The following is a 23,703-nucleotide window of genomic DNA, read 5'->3' on the forward strand; positions in this document are numbered from 1 at the left end:
CAAGCAATAGCACCCAGAATATTGGCCTGCCTTTATTTCTTGCTCAGCTGTAGTCTTTGTTGGTATCATCCTCAGTCAGGCTCTCCCTTTGGGTTGGGGGCAAGGCCACCAGCAGCTCCAGTCCCGAACTTAACAAATCTAGCAGGAGAGCTGCTTTCCCACAAGGTCTAGCTAAAATCTCAAGATCTAACCTCGTTGATCTCCATGGCCAGAGGGATGGGATAGAGTGACTGGCCAAGTTAAGACTCCCTCCTCAAGGCAATGAGTGGAAATGGGGCAGGGGAAGTTCCCTCAAAAGAATAGTTGGGTGCTGAGACCAGAAGAAGCGGGGATTGGGTGCCAGATAGCCAGCAACAGTGGCTCTCCAAAGGCATCATAAGGGAGTCATTAACCCCCTTGAAAGCCTTGAGCCCTTTTGTTAATTTATTGGACCTACTCTGTGCCAGGCACCACGCTGAGGGCTTTACCTGGGTGATGTCTTCTAGTCCTCACAAGAACCCTGTGAGATAGGAAATAGTATCATCCCCATCGGCAGACCCAGCATGGATGGATAACTTGGCCAAGGTCACCTAACAGTTGGTGGTTCTGGAGCCAGTATTTGTTCACTAGTATTATGAACAAACTGTTTGATAAAGACTTGAAGTTGTAGATCGAAATCAGAGCCTGCAGGTCTGAGTGCACCTCTCCATGCTGTAGATAAGGAAATAGAGGCCCAGAGAGGGGCAGGGATTTGCCTGAGGTCACCCAGCTGATCAGTGGCTGTGGTGGGCAAGGGGCTTTGGTCCAGGACCCGAGAGGTGCCTTGGCGTGGGACCTGTGAGCACCCACATCAGGCAGGGAGGAGCGGCTTCAGCTGGCTTCATCCGGAGCCCCAGTGGGGAGCAGCAGAGGGTAATCGGCTTTTGCAGTTAATGTTTTCTTTACAAACAGCCCAGTTCAGCGCCCAGCTCCCAGCCCCACAGTAAGGCATTTGCCTGGTAGGGTACCCCGAAGGCTTATCCTTTCCCAGTCAGGAGTGAGAGCTCCACTCTGTGGCCATGTCCTACTAGGGGCCCCTAAAGGCCCACTCTGTGCCGGGCGTGGCACCAGGCACGTGGTTATTCCTTCCACAGCCCTGCCATTAGTCCTCCCCATGGGCCTGTGAGGCAGGTGTGAAGCTCCCCAAATTGCAGAAGGAAGCTGAGGTCACAAACAGCACTGGCCAGGGACCAGCCGAGGTCTGTCTGCCCTGGTCCAGTCTTCTCTGGTTGGCAGCAGGGAGGCATCTGGAAAAGCCCGGGCTCAGTGCCCAACATCCTCACCTTCTCTTCTGGATCTCCAACACCCCTGCCCTTCTGCCTGCCCTCTTGTGGCCATAGTAGAAGGAGCTCTGCTCCTGTCCCCTCTGCCTTTTCAGGGACATTCTCCTGTCATTTGTCCCTTTCTCTAGCCTCTCTTTCCCTCTCCACAGAATCATCCATGAGCACACACAAGGGTTCTGGTAGCTCCCATCTTTAAAAGAAACTGCCCTTGACAATCTCTTCCACAGGCTACTACCATTTCTCTGCTCTCCTTCAGAGAGAAACTTTCTCAAAGGTGTTGTCTATACCACCCCCTCCCATTTCCTTCTTCAGCTCATCCCAGTGAAATTTTTTTAAAATATTTTTTTATTATTATTTTTTAATTTATTTATTTTATTTATTTATTTTTGGCTGCGTTGGGTCTTCGTTGCTGCGCACCAGCTTTCTCTAGTTGCAGCGAGCGGGGGCTACTCTTTGTTGCGGTGCGCGGGCTTCTCATTGGGTGGCTTCTCTTGTGGCAGAGCACAGGCTCTAGGCACGTGGGCTTCAGTAGTTGTGGCACATGGGCTCAGTAGTTGTGGCTCACGGGCTCTAGAGCACAGGCTCAGTAGTTGTGGCACACGGGCTTAGTTGCTCCGCGGCATGTGGGATCTTCCCGGACCAGGGCTCGAACACATGTCCCCTGCATTGGCAGGCGGATTCTTAACCACTGTGCCACCGTGAAATTTTTTTCTGATTAAAAAAAATTTTTAATATGAAATTAAAAAGAAAACACAAATAGAAAGAAATCAATTCTCTTTAACATTATACAAAAAAGTATGAGTAGGCCCCAAAGGAAATGAAACATTATCACATTTGTTTACACCACCCTCTGGTTCTTCATATTATTTACTATTCAAACAACAGAAAGTATAGTTGGCAATTTAAGGACTGGGGAAGAGATATACCCAAAGCACATTTTCTACCATGTTCATTCTACACTGCATATAGCTGTGCTCCCAGAGACAGCTTCTTCTACCTCTGCACTGGCACAGGATTGCAGTTGTAGGTAAAATGGAACCTGCTCAGAAGCTGAGGGAGACAAGAAATGGTGGGTCCGTAGCCTGGTGCGTCATCAATTCAAACAATGGGGCAGCTACCAGCTTGTAATTTTTAGGTTCTGCAAACAAGGCTTTCTCTTGAAGTTAAACCAAAAACAACTGCTTATATTCCTTAGGCTTTGTAATACGTGCAGGAATATATGGATACTGAGGAGGTTCAACATTTGGTCGCTACTAGTTACCCATGTATTCATCAGTGACCCAGTCTGGCAGGACTCACCTTGATGCCCCAGTATCTCGGCCAGTGAGAGTTTTAGCCCTTCAACTTCATCTTCTCCTGGCTTAGGGCACCACCAGGTGCGTTGAAGAAAGTTGTTCCCAGCTGTGGCAGTAATACACGGAGTGGCCAGTGCTCGTGGACCATCAGAAACCCTTCTCACTCCAATTTTATCAAACTCCTCCCTAATGTGCTAAAACCTGGCTGCAATAGAGCCGTCCGCACCGCTTCACTGGACTTCAGCCTGCAAGCTCACCCTTCAGCCTCGTGCTGCCAAATCTAGAGCTGTCGTCTCCATCCTCTCACCAGGCCTCTCCCTGCTGCCACAGGACACCTCTCCCCGCCTCTCTGATCTGCTCGTGGCTCCGGGCCTCCAAAGCTCCTGCTTTTCCTCCCACCTCCTGAGCCTCTCCTCCTTGGCCTGCTTGCTGGCTTCTCCCCTGCCTGTCTCCATATGCTGAGAGCCCCAGGATTCTATCCTAGGCCCTCTTCATTCTCTTTCCTTCTTACTTTTATTTTTTTAAAATAAATTTATTTATTTATGTGTTTTTATATTTGCCTGTGTTGGGTCTTCGTTGCTGCGCGCGGGCTTTCTCTAGCTGTGGTGAGCGGGGGCTACTCGTCGTTGTGGTGCGCAGACCTCCCATTGTCGTGGCTTCTTTTGTTGCGGAGCATGGGCTCCAGGCGCGTGGGCTTCAGTAGTTGTGGCACGTGGGCTCAGTAGTTGTGACTCACGGGCTCTAGAGCTCAGGCTCAGTAGTTGTGGCGCACGGGCTTAGTTGCTCTGGGGCATGTGGGATCCTCCCGGACCAGGGCTTGAACCCGTGTTCCCTGCATTGGCAGGTGGATTCTTAACCACTGCGCCACCAGGGAAGCCCTGCTTCTTACTTTTAAATCATATAATACAACATGCATGTAGAAAAGTACCTAAACAACTGTAGAATTTAACAAACAAAGAGGCAAGGCCATTTCTCTCATCTACCCTCTTTCTCCAGATGATATGAGCTTGTCGCTGGGCCTTGAGTCCCATCTCTAAGCTGTTGGCTCCCAAATCCATATTCCCAGCCCTGACACCTCCCCTGAACTCCAGAGTTCCCTCCGCCTACTCACATCTCCTTCTGGCGTCCGAGAGGCTTCCCACATGGAACACGTTCACACAGCCATCCCTGTTGTCTGTGGATGGCACCACCCACGTGGTGCCTCAGCCAAAACCTCCGGGGTCATGCTGGACTCCTCTTTTCCTCCCCCGGCAATCATTCTGTCAGCGTGTCCTGTCACTTCTGCCTCCAGGACACGGCCCAAAGCAGTCCTTCTGAGACACTGAAGTGACTGATGGATGGTCCCCTCTGTCTCCAGTTCTTCCAGTCTTCATCTTCATCTTCACACACAGATGGTTTCTCTTGGGGCATAAATTCTGCTTTACTTCCAGGCCCAGACATAGTTGACCTGAGAGAGCCAGGGAAGAGAAAGAAAGGGAAGAACTGAGCTCCATCCCAGGCCAGAGGCAGGCCCTGGAGGTGGCCCAGGGAGAGTGGGAGGTCAGGGCGCCCATCCCAGCCATTCCAGCCTCCGCGCCTGGCCTCGGACTGCTGCTGCGTGATGGTGCTTGGTGGATGATCATGGGGGGGTGGGGGGGGGTACTTGTTGGACCCTTCCTCTCAAAGATATTAGGTCGCTGGGGACCACAACTCCACTTGGCCTGAGGCTGAGTCCCCATGCTGGGCAGCTGTAAGAGCTAAACAAGGACAGCTGAATTTTGGAGGCAGCGTTGCTTGTCATAAGGAGCCCAGCCTTGGAGTTGCATAGCCTGAGATGGAATCCCATTTCTGTCACCGCTGGCTGTGTGACCTTGAATAACTCACTTCATCTCTCAAAGCCTCGGTGTTTTCCCACTGTGAAATGTGCCCATTTTGCAGAGCCGCATGGGATAGTGGTAAGGATTGATAAGGGTAATGAATGCATGGAGTTGCTTCTGGTAGGTGCTCAAGTAAATGGTTGTGTATACTTTCATCAGGTCCAGGGAGTGGATTTGGAGACGAGTCACAGGTTAGAGCCAGGGAGTTTTGATAAGCTTCCTTGATGGCCTCTTGATGTGGCTGGATTTCTGCCTGTAGCCAGCTGGCTGATTCTCCATAGAGAAGCTTTGAGAGGTGGATTCTGAAGTGTCGGGCCTAGGCCAGCACTCTGCTATCTTGGGCCTGTCTCACTCAGGGACAGTGCCTGATAGGGACAAAGCTCCTTTATATAAAGGAAGGAGACCCAAGCTTTTCCAAGGGGCTACTGTGTGCCAGGTCCCAGGTTAAGTGCTGTCACATACTCTGTAACACCAGCCTCAGAAACATACCAAGCTTTCACTGCCTCAGAGACTTCACACATGCTGTTCCCTCTGCCTGAAATGCTTACACTACACCTCCCGGCCACCACTCCCTCAGCCTTCGTGTCATAGCTCCGTGATCAGAGACTGGGCTGTTCTGACCCACTCTCAGGCCCCACTTCTGACCAAGTCCCCCTTTGACACACACAGAGAATCCCAGTTCTATCACTTCCTGGCTGTGTGACTTGGAGTAACTCACCTTGCCTCTTGGAGTCTGAGTTCCCCACTGGAATGTGCCCGTCTTTCAGAGCATCGTGAGATGGCAGCTCTTGGTGGCACTCATCACAGTTTGGAAGAAGAGTTAGTTTTCTGTCAGTTGCTTCATTAAAATCTGTCTCTCCCACTGGAATGAGAGCTCCATGGACCCAGAGGCCATGCCTGCTTGTTCTCCTCTTCAGCCAGTGCCCAGCACAGTGCTTGGCACATGGCAAGTGCTCTATACATTTTGTTAATAGATGTTTAAGGAATAATGATAATTACCATGTTTTGAGCACTTCGTGCCATGCTCTGTGCTAGACCATCGGTCCCCAACCTTTTTGGCACCAGGGACTGGTTTCGTGGAAGACAATTTTTCCACAGACCGGGTGGTGGGGGGATGGTTTCCAGATGGTTCAAGTGCATTGATTTATTATGGTCTCTGTGCAGTCAAACCTCTCTGCTAATGATAATGTGTATTTGCAGCCGCTCCCCAGCGCTAGCATCACCGCCTCGGCTCTACCTCAGATCATCAGACATTAGATTCTCAATAAGGAGCTCACAACCTAGATCCCTCGCATGCGCAGTTCACAGTAGGGTCCACGCTCCTATGAGAATCTAATGCTGCCGCTGATTTGACAGGAGGCGGAGCTCCTGTCAGATCAGCGATGTGAGCAGTAATGAGAGCGATGAGGAGCGGCTGTAAATACAGATGAAGCTTCGTTGGCTTGCCCGCTGCTCACCTCCTGCTGTGCTGCCTGGTTCCTAACAGGCCATGGGGACTGATAGCGCGTCCGTGGCCCAGGGGTTGGGACCCCTGTGCTAGACTCTTTATAAAAGCATCTAATTTAATCTCTATAACAACATGGGTGGGAGTGTGGGGGGCAGGTATCATCAGTATTCCATTTTTTTTTAATTTTTTAATTTTATTTTTTTTATACAGCAGGTTCTTAGTAGTTATCTGTTTTATACATATTAGTGTATACATGCCAATCCCAATCTCCGAATTCATCACACCACCACCGCCCCCCGCCACTTCCCCCCCTTGGTGTCCATACGTTTGTTCTCTACAGCTGTGTCTCAATTTCTGCCCTGCAAACCGCTTCATCTGTACCATTTTTCTAGGTTCCACATATATGCGTTAATATACGATATTTAAGCTGAGGAAGCTGAGACTTCAAGAGGTAAAGTGACTTACCTAAAGTCACATAGCCAAGAAGGGCTGAAGCCAAGAACCTAAGTACCCACCTCCAAGCCATGCTCTCAATTAGGATGCTATACGGAAGGACAGGCTCTTATGTGGAGCTGTTAGGGGCCAGGAGGAAGAGCTTTGGGGGTGGGGGACAGAAGCAGAGTGTGTTGGCAAGAGCAGAGGCCCAGGGCAAGCCACGGCCAATGCCTTCAGGCTTGGCCTCACAGGATGACTGTAGTAGGGCAGCGAGCCCTTGGAAAATGCATTACGCCAAGAGGCTCCCAGAAACATCCACTTGTCTAAAATGCCTTTTCAAAAAAAGTGCTTGTTTTAGTCTACTTTTATTCATGTTTTTTTTCTGATTACAAAATCAATGCATGTTCATTAGTGAAAAATGAGAAAATCTGAAAACCATAAAGAAGCAAATTTCCACCCAGAGATAACCACCCTCGAATTTCTATGTATTTCCTTCCTCTATCTTTCCTCTGTATCCCATGCATATATTTCCCACATAATTAGAATCAAATCATATATTCGGTTTTGTATCCTCTGTTGTTCATTTAATACTGTATCACGGGCATTTCCCCCCCATTGTTAAATATTAATTGAAAACTTGATTTTTCAAAATATTGGGGTTTTTGATGATAAAACTTTGCAGTGTATATGTTTACTGTAGAAAAGTTGGAAAATACAGAAAAATTTGAAGAAAATCCCTCATAACCTCACCCACCTGAGAGATAATGACCATTAACATTTTGTTGTATGTCTTTCTAGAACTTGATTTCCTATGCACATATAGTATTATAGACAGATAGATACAGACACATGCACACATATATACTTTTTAAAAGGACCAAACCGAAATCCTACTTCTTCCCTCAGGTTATGGGGAAGCATCCTCTAACGCAAGACAAACTCAAATGTCCACAGATCCCAAGCAAGTAGTTGAGATGGGTGAAGGGGCCAGCTCAGGGCCATGGGGAAGGCAAGCAAACAACCTCAGCAAAAGGGCAAGCTGTAACCCATTGATGACAGGCGAGAATTCAGGTCCTGTGTCACTAGGCCTGATTATCCAAGAGAGGCTATAAATCCAGTGTAAAGTGAATCTCCTGACTCTTAAGTACTGGCCACAAGTTCAAAAAATATTTTGAAAGACCAAGGGGTGATTTATTCAACAAACCAATGGAAGGGGAAAAAAGGAGGCAACCATAGCTTAAAAGAGGCCAATGACAATGAGTGGGGCTTTATTTGGATCTTCATTCAAACAAACTGGGAAAAAAGCATATTCTCACACACAATATGACAAGAAGTCTTTAAATTTTAGAGAGACATACTGAAATTTTTTGAGATAAAATGGCATGTCTAGGATTTGCTTCAAAATAATGTAGGAGGGAGAACTGATGGGCGCGTCAGTGAAACAAGATTGGCCATGAATGGTAATTGTTGAATCTGGGTAAACAGCATTCATTTTACTATTTGTATATGTTTGGTTTTTTAAAATAAAAAGTTAAAAAAAAGAAAAAAAACCCCAAACACCAGTAGGCCAACCAGACAGGTCTGTGAGCCAGCATCAGAACTTGGATGGCCAGTTTGCAAACTCTGCCCTGTATGGAGCGGGGGTGGGGAGTAACATAGGAGGCTCTCACCAGGGGTTAGGGCATGTTTTTTGCAAAACCATGTTTGTTGTTACGATTTAATTTTATATTTGGAAAACTGAAGAGGAAGAAATATTTTTTTCCCCATGATATAAATTACAGAATGGTAACAAACTCTTAGAATGGTTTGGTTTAAAAAGTCTAAGTAACACTTTTTCTTGCTTCCTTTACTTGCTTTGGTTAACAAGAATATTTTGATCACAAAAACTTCAAAATACTTTCTTTCTTTCCCTGATATTTTTGTTATTCAGAGTGGCAGTCAGTCTCTGCTAGAGACCTCATTCATTTATTCATCCAGTAAACTACATAATAATGAAGGCTGTCTGCCAAGCACTCTGCTAAGCCCTGAAACTTGGTGGTGAACAGACTGTCACAGACACTGCCCTCCAGGGACTCACATTCTAGACAGGGACGGTCCACAAGTAATCTGTTGATACCAAAGTGTGAAGACCTGTATTACCTGGACGACAAACACTATTTTTATTTGCTTTTTTACTTAATATAGATCAAGAGCATTTTTTCATGTTACTAAAAATTATTCAAAAATATTTTCATGACTGTGACTTTTAAAAAATGCCCCCTTAGTTTCCTGTCCTATACAATGAGGCCATTTCTTGCAGAAACCTTACACATTCAAAGGTGGAGTAGCACCCAGGTACGGTGCTCCCTGCTGCAGACACAGCAGTGAGGAGGCCAGGCCCATGCCCCGCCTTCTTTCAGAGGCAGCATGGAACCAGACAGCCCCGGGTTCGAGTCCTGACTTTGCCACTTAGTTGCCGTGCAACCTTGGTCGTGCTCCCTAGCCCCTTTGTGCCTCAGCTCCCTTCTTTACCAAATGGTGGTGATAACAGTACACACCTCACAGGTTGTATGAGGACTAAATGAGAACCTGTGAAAAGGAGCTTAAAATAATAACCTGTCACACAGTAAGGCCACAAACCCAAGGGTTTGCTCTTTCCCTTGGAGCTTATGTTCTAGTTGGGGAAGCAGACAATAATGATTTTTAAATGCCCTTTAAATATGTGTATGTGCAGCTGATTCACTTTGTTATGGAGCAGAAACTAACACACCAATTAAAAGAAAAAAAAATCTTCAAAAGTATGAAAACCTCTGAGGGGGGCGGGAGGAAGGGGGAAAGAAAAAAAGGAAGACGAGAAGACAGAAAAGAGGGAGAGGAAAGCATGGAGGGATGGGAGTAAGAGGAGGAGGGAGGAAAAAGGGAGGAAGGGCCTCATCTGCCCGTCCCGAAGATAAATAGTCAAGTGCTCTCGGGATGATGCTTAATCCAATTCTGTGCACCTGGGGATCTTAAATAACCTCACGAAGGAATCAGAAAAAGAAAGGGAGGGCCCAGGTGGGGGTGGGGGCGCGGGGAGGGCAAGGCGGGGGCTCCTGGCCGGCTGCGCCCTCACTGCCCTTCTTCTGCCCTCCCCGCGCAGAGAGCGGGTTCGCCGACACGCTGACGCCTGCGCGCCTCGGCCAGGCCCGCTTCAGCGCCTGCCTGCCGCCCAGCAGCCACGACGCGGCTAACTTCGACAACAACGAGCTCGAGAACAACCAGGTGGTGGCCAAGCTGGGCCACCTGGCGCTGGGCCGCGCCCCGGGCCCGCCGCTCGCCGACCACGCGGCCGCAGCCATCCCGTGCGGGCCCCGCGAGCGCCCGCGGCCCTCGTCGTCGCCGGCGCTGCTAGAAGCCGACCTGCGCTTCCACGCGACGCGCGGGCCCGACGTGAGCCTGTCGCTCGACCGCAAGGTGGCCTGCGCGCCGCGGCCCGATGGCGGTCGCACGCTTGTCTTCTCCGAGCGCCCGCTGCGGCCCGGCGAGAGCCTCTTCGTGGAGGTGGGCCGCCCGGGGCTGGCGGCGCCCAGCGCGCTGGCCTTCGGCATCACGTCATGCGACCCGGGCGGGCTCCGCGCCGCCGAGCTGCCCACCGACCCCTACGCGCTGCTCGACCGCAAAGAGTACTGGGTGGTGGCGCGCGCCGGGCCCGTACCGAGCGGGGGCGACGCGCTCAGCTTCACTCTGCGGCCCGGCGGCGACGTGCTCCTGGGCGTCAACGGGCGCCCGCGCGACCGCCTGCTGTGCGTCGACACCACGCAGGCGCTCTGGGCCTTCTTCGCCGTGAGCGGCGGCGCCGCAGGCCAGCTGCGCCTCCTCGGTGAGTCCCACGACCGCGCGTATGCGGGGCTCGCCCCGGGAATCCTGGCGCCACTGGATAGGTAGCCGGAGCCGCTGCTGAAGCCCAGCCGGTGGTCCCCCAAACTTGAGCGCGCATCAGAACCACCTGGTCTGCGCCTAGAGTTTCCCATTCAGTGGGGGTGGGTCCTGAGAAGATGCGTTTCTAACCAGTGCCCCGGGGATGCCTTTGTCGCAGCTCCCTGGACCACCCTTTGTCCACACCAACCCAAGTACCCGCTGGTGTCAGGGCCTGGCAGGTAAATTTGTCGGTGCAATTTTTATTTCCATTATTATGATGTATTATAAATATTTTTTACATATGTAATGTATATTAAGTGTAGGAGGAAAAGAAAATACAACTACATTTAAAAGAGGAAAATGAGAATAACACCGTCCACAGAAAGTGGAACGCAGGCTTGAACCATCCCGTTTTGAGATTGCTTCTTGCCTTCATTCTGCCACAAATAGACACACAGCACCCTCCAGTTGTGGGCCAGGCCCTGAGCTCGTGGGATGGGGCACGGCAGAGGAGAGGACACAGACCATGGAGCGCCCTCACGTCCTCACAGACACCCAAATGGAGATTTGCGCGGTGTGGTGTTCGCTACAGCAGAGGGGCTTCTCTTCTCGCCAACTTGGTGGAGCGGGGCTGGTGATCAGGGAAGGTTCCCAGAGAGCACAGCTCCATTTTCGTGTTTCGAGAAGTAAAGTCCGAACGATAACAGAAACGATGAACATTTCATATGTCACCTCATTCAGTTTTATCCTCCTGAAAATTGAAGCACAGGGAGATTAAATAAATGTCCTAGTCACGTGGCTGGTCAGCCATGAAGATGCTGGGCAAATCAGAGAATCCCTGAGCTTCAGTTTCCTTCAGTGTAGAAAGGGAGTGATGACCTGCATCGTGGGGTTGTTGTGAGGATGAAATGATGAGGTGCATATAATGTTTTTAAGCAGGTGCCTGCCACATGCAGCATGTTTAATAAGTAGCAATAGTAACGACAGTGACTGTTGCTGTTTGAGGACAGAGGAGGAACAGGGTAGTGGTGGTTGTAATTTGGTTGGTTTGGGTTTGTTTTTTTTTTTAAGGGACCATCAGACAATAGTCATCATTTCAGCCTGAGATGAGTTGCCCAAGTTCCCACGGGGGCTTTGCAAGAACTAAGCCTAGAGTCATTCTCTCCCCCTCCCCAGCACCTCCAGAAGAACCAGGATGAGCCTTTGAGTGGTCAGGAAGAGAAGGCAGGAGAAGGTAGAAAGGAAGTGACTGCTTCTGGAGGCCAGGGACTTGCCCTCCTGATCCCCGTCTGACAGCAGCCCTGGTTCTGTAATCTGTCCATCCATCCTCAAGTAGGGTAAAGGAAGGGGCCTGTCTCTTCACATCAGAGATAACTCATCATTATCTGAACCAACAGTGAGTTCAGGGAAGAAGACCCATCCATGTTGAACACTAGTTGGGAGTCTTGTAGTTGCAAGTAACGAAACCCCACTCACAGTGCCCTAAGCAAAAAGGGAATTTGGGGGGTACACACATGCCTCAGAAGTCTGGGAGTATAGTGGATGGATTCAGGAACAGCTGGATCTAGGTGTTGAAAGGATGTCATCAGGATTCCACATGAAAGCTGTACTTTGCTCTGTGTTGGCTTGACTCTCAGGCAGGCCCTACAGCACCAGGCTCATCTCCCAATGGAATGGGCCCCTTCTTTCCTAGTAGTTCTCGTGAAAGTCACAGAATTTGGCCTTGCAGGCCTTGCTTGAACCACCACTGAGACCAAGGGTGGAAGTTCTTATTGGCCTGGCCTAGATCGTGTGTGTGAGGGTGAAGTAGTGCCTCAAACAAAATTCCAGTGCTGTTTCTGAAATAAACAAGAATGGAGGCTAGGCAGCAAAGACCAGATGTCTATCACACTTGTACGATTCCATCAGTTCTTAGCAGAACCCTGTGAGGTAGCTTTTGTCCTCCCATTAGATACATGAGGAAGTGAAGGTGCAAAGCAGTGGAGAGCCAGGGACTAGCAGAGCAGAGCCCACCTCCCACTGCCCCTGATGGAGTCTCTTTGGTCTCAGGCACCCTGCAGTCCAGCCCTGCGACCACATCCCCATCAGGATCTCTCAGCGGCTCCCAGGACGATAGCGATTCCGATATGGCCTTCAGTGTCAACCAGTCCTCCTCGGCATCTGAATCATCCCTGGGTAAGGAAGGGCACACCTTCAGGAATGGGGGAGTGGAGGGTGCAGGGAGACAGGGGCTCGCCCTGGTGGCTGTACCAGCCCTTCCTGGGGCTAAATAAGGTGGCTGCCTTTCCCCCGCATCCTTTCTTTCTTCAGCTGTAGGGAGGAGAAACATCTGGATATGGCATCCCAGAGGGTGATAATGGTGCTTGATGCTTGGGGGTAGGAGCGTAGGAAAGGGGGCAAAACCCAGGAGAATAAACAAAACTGGTGTCTCCCAAAGTTGTCCCCCCACGGATTCTGCCATAGAAGCCCTGCCTTCTTGGGATTGCCCCAGCAGAGCCCACCTGAGAACCACGGATTAAGGTCTGCCTGTTCTCCCTTTCTGCAGTGACGGCCCCCAGCTCCCCACTGAGCCCACCAGTGTCCCCCGTGTTCGCCCCACCGGAGCTGGCGGGCAGCAAGAACAGCGAGTGCGCGGTGTGCTTCGATGGCGAAGTGGACACAGTCATCTACACGTGTGGACACATGTGCCTGTGCCACGGCTGCGGCCTGCGGCTCAAGAGGCAGGCCCGGGCCTGCTGCCCCATCTGCCGGCGGCCCATCAAGGACGTCATTAAGATCTACAGGCCGTAGCCTGGCCCGCCGACGGCCTTGACCAGAGCAAGGTCACCTTTCTGAAGCCCACCCCCACCCCGGGCCGGGCGACCACCATGGCTGCCGGGGAGTCCAAGGGCAGCAGCTATCTTGCCTGCCGCTCTCCAGTGGTGGGCAAGGCGTGACAGTCGTGGACACGAGGCCCCCGGGGGTCTCAGTCCAAGCAAGAGTTGCTTCTGGCTCGAAATTGCTTTGCCCCCAAAAGGCCGTCCCAAGAGCAAGCTCAGGAACTGCCTGGCAGACTGCCCTGTCCCCCGGTGACCTCTCAGCTGAGAAATGGCGTCCTCTGTGCAATGCCTTTTGCTGGGGTTGGGTTGAGTGTGTGTGAGAGAGGGGGAGGGGAGGGAGGGAGACAGTCCAGAGAGGGCGAGTGTGTGAGAATGACCTAGAGAGAACGTGTAGGTATTTATCCAGGGATCCTGGCTCTAGGAGGTTATTTAACACTAAGGAATGTGCAATCCGGAGCCCAGACGGTAGCGTGACTAGAAGTTGTTCACTTTCCGGGGCTGTGACGTCAGCTGGTTTTGAATGTACAAAGCCTGCACCTAAACAGAACTCCCTCAGATGCTATAGAAAAGGGACACTCAGATTTTCTAAGGCGAGGAAAAATAGCTCATTGTTTACAGCTCCGAAGCGGCAACTCCTTGGGGAGTAGTTGGGCGGAGAACATAAGAGAACAATTTGCTTTTTCAGTTTCTAACTCAGTCTTGGAGAGGAGTTTTGACTGGGTGCTGGGGCCAGAGCTCTGGGCAGTGTCTTCTCCAGAAGCCTTGTCACCCCTTCAGCCCCAGACAGCCTAATTACGAGCACACCACCCCTTGACTCCATCCCTATATGCTTTTAGCCTGTAGCATCCTCACCGTCTCCAAGGAGAAGACAAGCAACAGGTTCCCTTTTCCTGGGGGAGGGAAGGAATCCTAGATGCCGGTGAGCCACCTGGGGTTGGAAAGGGTCACTCCGCAACTCTCCACATTTCCTGCTGAAACACGGGGCCTGGCATTTGCCAGCAGCTGTGGGCATCACCAGGATGACCTGCTGGCCAAGTAGGGACAGGAAGCGGGGCTTTGCAACCGGTCTTTGTTCTGATTCTCAGCTTATCTCCCCCTGGTGATTACTAAGATGTTAACTTATCATTAGGATGATGTTAACTAGGGACTGAGACACTCACTGAAAATGCTGACACTGGGACTCTCCCCCTCCCCAGGGTTATTTGGTGGGCATTTCCTGGGACCCTGGCCCTGCCCCAAACCCCTCCCCCCTCCCCCCTGCCTGGGCCCATCTCTGCAGACTCCCGGACCACACCTAGGCTGATGGGCTGGCAGGCCTGCAATTCCCTTCTGGGCCCCACCTCTGCCCTGTCTTGTGCTGTACCTTTAGGGAGGTCCCTGGGCCTCTCTGTTTCTCAGTTCCCAATCTGTGCAAGAGGAAGCCTGGTACCTGCCCACTCCAGAGCTCTTGGCAGGACTGGCACATTTTAAAAGGCCCAAGACACCTTGCAAAGAGCAGGTATCGTTTTTAGTCCAGTTCCTAGTCTGTTCTTCTGTTGAGGGAGGCAGGGAAGGGAGGACATTCAGAGTTTTTGCATTCATGTAGCAAGTGTTTGTTGCGTGTCTGGGGTCCCCCTCATCAGATCAAGGCCCATAAGGCCAGTCAGTCCATGCCCTTATGATGCTCCAGGCCTTGGACCATCTGCTTCTCCTCTGCCTGGTATTCCGACCTGATCTCAACTTCAGAAACCCTACTCTTGCCCCTGCAAGGATCCCTGATTAGTTCTTTTTCCCTTATGAACTTGGGAAACATGCCCAGGTTTTAATTTTGCAGCAGAATCTTTATGGGAGTGACTGGCACCCCAGCATTTGCCAAGATAAGAGTTTGCAAACCTAGGCAGCGCTCGGCACCCAGCTGAATTTGGTCCGCTGGAGCCTTCCATTTCCCCCACGTGCTGGGTGTGGGCAAGGCCACGCACAGGCCCCATGTGAGAGGGCTAGTCACCCCCAGGACCGTGGTTCTCCAGGCAGCAGCTCCCCTGACTGGATTGAGCCATAGTCACAAGCCCCGGTGGTCTCGGCGGCCTGGGGGAGCCAGCTCCTCTCTCTTGTCCCCTCGGGTTCCAGCCAGGGTCAGTGCAACCACTGCCAGGAATCCAGGGATCGAGGGCCTGGACCCAGGGTGGACCAGGCCATGCGCCTGGTGACCTATTACCTGGGAAGAAAGGAGCTGGTGGCCTGTTTAACATGCTCTGCAGCTGCTATAAATAGCCTCCCTGTTTCCAAGAGGAATTAAGGGGGTGTTTATCTTCTAAAAACCAGACATTTCCTGATGCTCTAAACTGATTTATTCAGCGCTGCAGAGGAGCTGCCCACACCGCCCTCTAGGTTCTGTCTGGAGAGGGGGCAGGAGGAAGAGGGAAGGGAACCACTCTCCTTTATTTGGCATCACTGTGTGCCTGGCACTGGGCTGGAGAGGTGCATCCCCATGTCAATCCTGTGAGGTAGGTCTTAGTACCATATTGAGTCGTATCAAAGACACCACTGATGACAAAACACACCATTCTGTGTACCACTAAGGGAAAAACACTGCCAATTTCAACTGTAGGATGCCACAGCTATTCGATTCATTTTACTCCGACATGTTAAGTGGAAAAGCTGTGCTCCTAGAATCAATGAAATAACGATATTATCCCCAGTTGGCAGGTAAGAGAACTAAGGTGCTGGACGTGAAGCAGGAGGTGACAGGACTGGGCTTCAAACCCAGGAGTGCCTGATGCCAAAAACCCATGCTCTCCGCTGCCTGGCCCTGAGCCCAGAAAGCTCGAGACTGCTTGAGTTTTCTTCCTTGAAGCTCACCTGGGCAGCGCCTGGAGAGAGCTGGGCACCGGCCCCTGTGTGAGGGTTCCAGCCCCAGACTGCGGCCCCTGTGCCGCCCGGAACCCTGGGAGCACAAGTGTCCTTCCTTTCAGGCTTATCTGCCTACTGCCCACCTTCTCCCGGCAGAGCTGAGCCACGTGTGAGCTTGGGTCCAACCCCAGGGCCTCCTTCTGTTACATGGGGGTGCCCATCAGGGGCAACTTTGGGGAGACACTTGTCCCACCACCTTCCTGGGCCTCATGACCACCACCCCCCTAAGTAGGGCCCGCAGCGCGAGGACAGGAAGACCAGAGGATGCCCCCTTTGTTGTGGTCTGGTGCCTGTTCATTCTGAACCACCAGAGAAATTGAGCTGTTTCCAAGTCAAGACAAACTCCTTTTTCTAGCCCATTCGCAGAACTGGGAGTCTTCTGGGATTTAGCTACCCAGGGCAGCTGTTCCCCTAACTACAGCAATGCTTTTTCAGTCATCCGACAACCACTGGTCAGTGTGGCCTGTGTTCTGGACAAAGGGATGGGAACCGGGTCTAAAGACAAGGCCTATAGGGAGCTTGCAGTCCAGAGCAGGAGGTGGGCAGATTTGTAAACTTGTATTTGACCCATCCAGTGCTGGGTCCTGTGGTAGCACTTAGTAGGTACTCATTAAAGGTTTACTGAGTAAATCAGAAATCAGGTTATGAGTCTCCAGGGGTTTGGTAAAACACCACGTATACATGCACACAAAGTCATTCAACAAACATTTGCTGAGTGCCCACTAGGTGTGGGGTGCTGGGAGGACGGAGCTGAGAGGACAGGACCCCAGCTCTGATGTCAGAGGGAGTGACATTATGAGACATTTGGGGCAGAGTCCATGGGCTTTCCTGGCCATTCTGTTGCCTCGGGGGTCTATCTTAGTGAGTACACAACGGCTTTCCAGACCCAGAGCCCCCTGCACACTTCAGAAAGCCTTCTCTGCATTAGGAATGCCGGGCATCTTGTAGTCACCGAGTTGCTGCCGAAATGGCCTTGGGCAGAACCCTCAAGAGCCCCACCAACCGATAATCGCCTTCAGGTCTTGCCAGGGAGACACAGGGAGATAGCTACCTGCTACTTTCAGGCCTTGGGACAGGTGGCTGGAAATCAATCCCCAAGTTGACAGAGAACCCCCAGTCAGTTCCAGAATAGGGTTGTGCAAACTCTTGGTGTATGAGAGGCAGTCACCTTCCGCTTCTCAATCCTGTCTCTGCCCCAGTTCTGGCAGAAGGACTCCGGCTCAGGAACACGTGGCCTCCCGGCATCTCTTGGTATTTAATTTTCTCACCGTCTTTCTCAAGTCCCTAGTGAGATGACTTGTACAACAATTTGTCCGTGCCTTATGAAAGTGTCTGTGCACTTTTAATCCTTTTTGAAAGCAACTTTAAAAAGTGGGCCGGGGACTAGCATACGTGGTAGTGTTCTAGAAATCTGTGCTCATCACTGAAACCCTTCTGCAATGTGTATTTGATGTTGGAGTGAAGAAGTGTACGTCCCCCGCCCCACCCCACTACCTGTGTACAGACCTTTTTAAAAATGTCTCTTTCTGATTCAATACTGTGACCTCTCCAATACAGTCTAATCTTTGGGGATCTGTAATAAAGGTTTCAAAACCTGGGGGAATGGGTGGGGAAGGGTTTGCACTGGTCCTGTGTGTTGTGCTCTTGCGTGTTGTGTGTTTTGATTTTTGTCTGTTTTTATCCGTTTTATATTAACATAATTTTCCTGTTTAAAAAAACAAATACAACTTTGGCTTGTTAAGAAAGTCTCTTCAAGACTCAGTTTTAAAAATCACAGTTGCCTACACAGTTGGGGAGTGGAGGTGAGGGATACAAATCATTGCCAGCCTTGAGGAGACAATTTGCAAAATGTCTATAGAAGCCTGAGAATATTCAAACCTTTTGCCAAGTAACTCCTGAGAAAATATCCCCAGGAAATAATTCTTGTTGAGGATAAGCTCTATATGTAAAGATGTTCATTGCAGCATTATTTATAATGATGAAAAACAGAAGCAAGCCTGATGACCAACAACCAGGGTTTATAGTTGTCCCTCACCATTCTATCATCAGGGGATTGGTTCCAGGACCACCCTGCCTTGGAGTATCCACGGATGCCCAAATCCCTTATATAAGATGGTGTTGTATTTGCATATAACATATGCACATCCTCCCATATACTTTAAATCATCTCTAGAATACTTATAATACCTAATGCAATGCAAATGTTATGTAAATAGTTGCCAGCACAGCAAATTCAAGTTTTGCTTTTTGGAACTTTCTGGAATTTTTTTTCAAATATTTTCCATCTGAGTCTGGTTGAATCCACAGATGCGGAACCTGCGGATGTGGAAGGCCAACTGTACTTGCCAAGAGCTCTTGGTTACAAGTGACAGAAACCCAACTGGAACAGGCTTTGGGGAATTAAAAGGCTCAGGTAACTGAGAAGTCCAGTATCAAAACCCAAGAACTCACTTCGGGTGCATTTCGATCCGGAATCTGAAAAGCTGCAAGAGGATGTGGTCTTTCCCCCTCTGCCTCTGCCCTCTTTTGTCCCCCCTTCCCACCCAAGTTCTCAAGACACCTGGCAGCAGGTCCAGGCTACATCCTGCCTTTGAGCAATCCCTGCGTGGACCAAACTGGATCACGTGCCCCTTCCTTAGCCAATCATGGGAGCAGGGGAGATCCGGGGCTCTGATTGGTCAGACCCAGGACCTGCGCTCACCTCCACCCAATAACCACACCTGTTGAATTAAGGGTTGGGGGGTGGGAATCAGAGGCCCCACGGGAAAATTGGAGCAATGTAGAGGGAAGGCTGGGCAGGGAGGAGCAACAGATGTCTAAGAAAGGTTAAATAAAACATGATACAGATATATCCCTGGGAAATAGTATGGGCTGTGAAACCAGACAGCCTGGTCCTCACCTCCACATTGGGCCAGACACTTAAACTCTTTGTGCCTCAGTTTCCTCATCTGCAAAGCAAGAATAATAGGAGCTCCTGGTTTTAGGATGGACGTGAGCATTATTGAGATCACGTGGGTGATGTGCTAGGCACAGCATCTGGCACTCAGCAAAGAGTTTATAACACAGGAACATGTTTACATTAAAATATACTGGGAAAATCAAGATATAAAACTGCACATACAAAAAACAAATAACCCAATCAAAAAATGGGGGAAGATCTAAATAGACATTTCTACAAAGAAGACATACAGATGGCCAAAAAGCACATGAAAAGATACTCAACATCAGTAATTATTAGAGAAATGCAAATCAAAACTACAATGAGGTATCACCTCACAGCGGTCAGAATGGCCATCATCAAAAAATCTACAAACAATAAATGCTGGAGAGGGTGTTGAGAAAAGGGAACCCTCCCACACTGTTGGTGGGAATGTAAATTGGTACAGCCACTAAGGAGAACAATATGGAGGTTCCTTAAAAAATTAAAAATAGAACTACCATGTGACCCAGCAATCCCACTCCTGGGCATATACCCAGAGAAAACCATAATTCAAAAAGTACATGCACCCCAATGTTCATTGCAGCACTATTTATAATAGCCAGGACATGGAAGCAACCTAAATGTCCATCAACAGAGAATTGGATAAAGAAGATGTGATACATCTATACAATGAAATATTACTCAACAATAAAAAAGAACAAAATAATGCCATTTGCAGCAACATGGATGGACCCGGAGATTGTCATACTGAGTGAAGTAAGTCAGACACAGAAAGACAAGTATCATATGATATCACTTACATGTGGAATCTAAAAAAACGGGGCTACAAATGAACTTATTTACAAAACAGAAGTAGAGTCACAGATGTAGAAAATAAGCTTATGGTTACCAGGGGATAAGGGAGTGGGGGGAGGGACAAACTGGGAGATTGGGACTGACATATACACACACTACTATATATAAAACAGATAACTAATAATAACCTGCTGTATAGCACAAGGAACTCTACTCAATACTGTGTAATGGCCTACATAGGAAAAGAATCTTAAGAAAAAAAAAAGTAGATATATGTATATGTATAACTGACTCACTTTCCTGTATACCTGAAACTAACACAACATTGTAAATCAACTATACCCCAATAAAAATTAAAAACAAACAAAAAAACAACTCAAAAACAACCCTGCATATACACTTTGGATGGATGTAAAACAAACAAACAAACAAAACAAACCACCAACAACAACCAATAGCCCTAAAACCTGACCATGCATTGGAATGACCAAGAGAAAAGAAGTAAAATGTCCATGGGGGTTGTGTCTGGGTGATGGCATTATTGGTAACTTTTTTTCTGCCATGTTTTCCAATTTTTCTATAATGACCAGTTATTACTTTTAATTTAAACTTCTTATTTGCAAAAATTATCTCCCTACTCTGCAAAAACCAACAGGAACAGCTGGCCCTTGCTAGAATTCATCAGGAATTCCCAGGCTGATTGTCTGCGTTTGAGATCCAAATTTAGTCACGGTGGAGATAAGGGCTTGTGAGTTTCTAGTGGAGACCAGGCCAGGCTAACCAGTTTGGTTGGGCTTCCTCCAGGCCAGGCTTTAGAGCCCAGATTTCCGGGGTGGAGCCTTGCAGTGGTATCAGGACTCCGGGGAAGGGAGAAGAGAAGTTGCTGCCCAGGGCTGTTCCTCCTGGCTTGTTAGAACAGCCCAGCTAGGTGACATTGAATTTTGGAAACAATAGGGTAAGAGAAATGAACCAGCATTTATCAAGCAGAAGAAACCGTGATTTTCACACATTCTCTCAATGAATCTTCACCACAATATTTGTCTCCTCATTTTACAGGGAGGAAACCAGGCTCCCTCCAAGGTAGAAGTAGTATTAGACCCCAGGTGTGCCTGTTCCAGAGTAAAGAGGCAAAATCTTGATTTCAGAGGCACATTTTCACCCTTTCCCCTAGGTCTCAGAGGCAGAGTCTGCCCAGAACTTAATCTAAAAGCTTAATCCCTGAACCAATCTCTGTCACACACCCACACCTGATACAAAATCAGGTATGACATGGCCTTTACCCTCAAGAATCAACCAATCTGGAAAGGGAAGGCAGACCCCAAAACAGACATGTTCAGACTAGTGTAGTTCTGAGGCTGCTGGGACAGATCAAATCCAAGGCATAAAAGCTCTGGATCATTTAGTGATGTAATTTAAGCATCCTTCTTTCTCCTGGATGTTCAGGCTTTTACCAATGCCTGGGCCATACTCCCAGGCACATAATATTCTTGTCTAAAGCTTCAGTGTACAAAGCCCATGCCCTGACCCTCAGCATCCCTGATGCAGCTAGCCTCAGAGGAGTTTTGCCAAAATATATAAATAAAGACTTCTCTTTCCCTCATTTCCTGGGTTCCCGCAGGACAAACAATCCTTAATAGTAATAATAATAATAATAAACAAATCATTTAATGACCACTTACTATGTGCTAAGGACATCCATTGAATCCTCATGACAGCTCTTTGAGGTAGATCCCATCATTACTCCCGTTTATGGAGAGAAAACCAAGACTCAGAGAAATTAAGTAACTTTATCCCACTGTGCATGGCCTCTCAAATACAAAAGGATTTCTTCTCTTTCTTTTTGTAATTATTTCCCAGAATCTAAACCCGTGATTTTTCAAGGGCAAATGGGCCCTTGAATATGGAACATATTCACTGTGTTCCTTGAATATGGAACATATTCACTTGTGTTTTCATTGGCCCTACAAACAGCCATTCAGGTAGGTATTATTGTCCCATTTTACAGGTAAGGGAAGAGAGGCTCAGAGAGGGCAATGACCTGCCTGAATCACACAGCTTGTGAGCTGTGGAGCCCAGGTTGTGAACCACGTCTGGCTCCTTCCACGGCATCATGGCTTCTCTGTGAGTAAACTGTGGGGGGAGGGGGAGGAGGAGGAGGGGAAGGAGGAGGAGGAGGAGGAGGAGGAGGGGAAAGAGGAAAGAGAAGAAAGAAAAGGAAGGGTGGGAGAGGAGGGAAGGGGAGAGAAGCGGAAGGGAGAGAACCAGACTCAGCACCTAGAAGGGCAAGGAGAGAAAAGCTGTCAAGCCAGGTCCTCAACTTACATAACGTCTATTAGCCCAATTCCAGGGACAGAGAATCTTTGCTTCTCCCTTCAGGCTCAAGTCTCCTGGCTCTTGCAAGCTGGTTTTGGCTCCCACACAGGGATGTGGAAAACATGGACTTTCCAGGCATCCAGCTATGGGAACAGAGCCCCAACCTTGGCTGTTAAATGTACCCAGGGGAAGCTTCCAGAAGTCCCTGGGGCAGCTGCATCAGAGTGCTTTGGGCAGGCTGGTCCCCTTTCCTCAGCCCCCTCCCCTCCTGGCTCTGACCTGCCCAGGTCTAAACCTTTCTCTCTCAATTGAGAGCCTCAGACTCCCCTCCTGCCTCTCCCCGATGCCAGGGAAAGCCTTCAGCCATCCTCTGAGGACTCTGGAGGAACTGCTCAGGAGTCAGCCGGACAGGCCAGAGTTCACATCCACACTCAAACCCCAACAAACTGGGGCACTTGGTCTGCCCAAGGTGCCTTCTGGGGGTGCTGTTTATCTCGAAGTCTGTGTGGATGCACCTCACTTCCCTGCCTCTAGGTGGGGCTGTAGAACCACTCACTCCCCAGGTCCTGAGGAGGCTGCATTCAGGCTTGTCAGTTCCCAGCAGGGTATCCACTGTGATGGAGTCTAGCATAGGGGGATGAGAGCGCGGGCTCAGGAGACAGACAAGCCTGGGGTCCAGGCCTGCCTCTGCTGTGGGGCAAGTTACTGACCCTCTCTGAGCCTCGGTTTCTGCATCTTTGAGGCGAGAGGGTGTCAGCCCCGTGGTGGACTGCTCAGGAGGCTCCGTGTCAGGAAGTGGCTGGCACTTAGGAAGTGCTCAGTAGGTGGTTATGGTTTTTACCAGTACTGCAGGCCTGCTATGCCACCTCCCGCATTCATCCCACTCCTCCCTGTCCCATTTGGGCCAGGGGCCACCTCTGTCGCCCCACAGTCCCCTGGGCCTCCCTCCAGGCCCTGTACTACCTCAAGCAGTGGGCCTGTGACACGGCTAGCAGCATCTACAGGTGATCAGCACAGGTCTCCCAAATAGTAGAACCTTGATTTCAACATCTCCCTCCCCCAAGTGTGGAATATCTGGCATTAGCACACCTCCTACCCACAAGGAATGACAGCGAGGGGCGATCAGATGGCAGGGGCTCCCAGGCCTCTGAGCTGGCCCTGGCCCCTCGCCCCTTGCTTGTTTTGGCTCCCTGTCAAGAATGCTGGCCCGGGCCTGGGAGGCTGACTGACCTCAGACTCCGGAGGGAAAGTCACACTTTCGATCAACTCCCCGGAGCAGCCCTGCATTCCAGGAGGGGCGTGGGAAGGGCCAGGCTTCCCCCGGCTGAGCTGAGCGGAGAGCTGCCTGCGGCCTGCTCATCCCCGCAGCAGCCTCGGCGCTGGACCACGCCCACCTTGGCGTCCCCTAGGGAAACCTGCCCCACCAGGGAGGGATGGGGAAGGGGGTCTGGGAGAAGATGCCCAAAGCCACCACAGGAAAGAAATGCAGGGAGGTGCCCAGAGAGATGTCTCTGGCTTTTCCCATCCACACCCCAGCTTCCAGTGCTAGCTGATTTGCCTTTTCCAGTGTTATCCCCATCCCCACAAAAAAAGGAATCTTCTCCATTATTCTGAGCAATTCAGGTCTCCCTCAAGCCCCTGTCCCCCAACAGGTGGTCCCAAGGCTGTCTAGAGCCGTCCCTCCTGGCCCAGCCTTGCTGTCTAGCCCCCTCCCCACCCCCGGGGTTGTTTCAGCC

General features: G+C 50.1%; 1 protein-coding gene and 1 pseudogene across 1 annotated transcript in view; one reads left to right on the plus strand and one right to left on the minus strand.

Annotated features, from left to right (window-relative positions):
- Window positions 1-13,379, plus strand: part of NEURL1B (neuralized E3 ubiquitin protein ligase 1B) — a 36,198-nt gene extending 22,819 nt beyond the window's left edge. The window contains exons 3-5 of the mRNA XM_061189935.1: window positions 9,453-10,172; window positions 12,260-12,385; window positions 12,756-13,379. Of these exons, the coding sequence (XP_061045918.1) occupies window positions 9,453-10,172; window positions 12,260-12,385; window positions 12,756-13,000 (1,091 nt within the window). The 3' untranslated portion in view covers window positions 13,001-13,379. The remainder of the gene's footprint in view (window positions 1-9,452; window positions 10,173-12,259; window positions 12,386-12,755) is intronic.
- Window positions 2,295-3,051, minus strand: LOC133089542 (cleavage and polyadenylation specificity factor subunit 5-like; annotated as a pseudogene).
- Window positions 13,380-23,703: the final 10,324 nt, after the last annotated feature.

This window comes from Eubalaena glacialis, chromosome 4 (assembly GCF_028564815.1).
Source record: "Eubalaena glacialis isolate mEubGla1 chromosome 4, mEubGla1.1.hap2.+ XY, whole genome shotgun sequence".
Classification (NCBI taxonomy): domain Eukaryota; kingdom Metazoa; phylum Chordata; class Mammalia; order Artiodactyla; family Balaenidae; genus Eubalaena; species Eubalaena glacialis.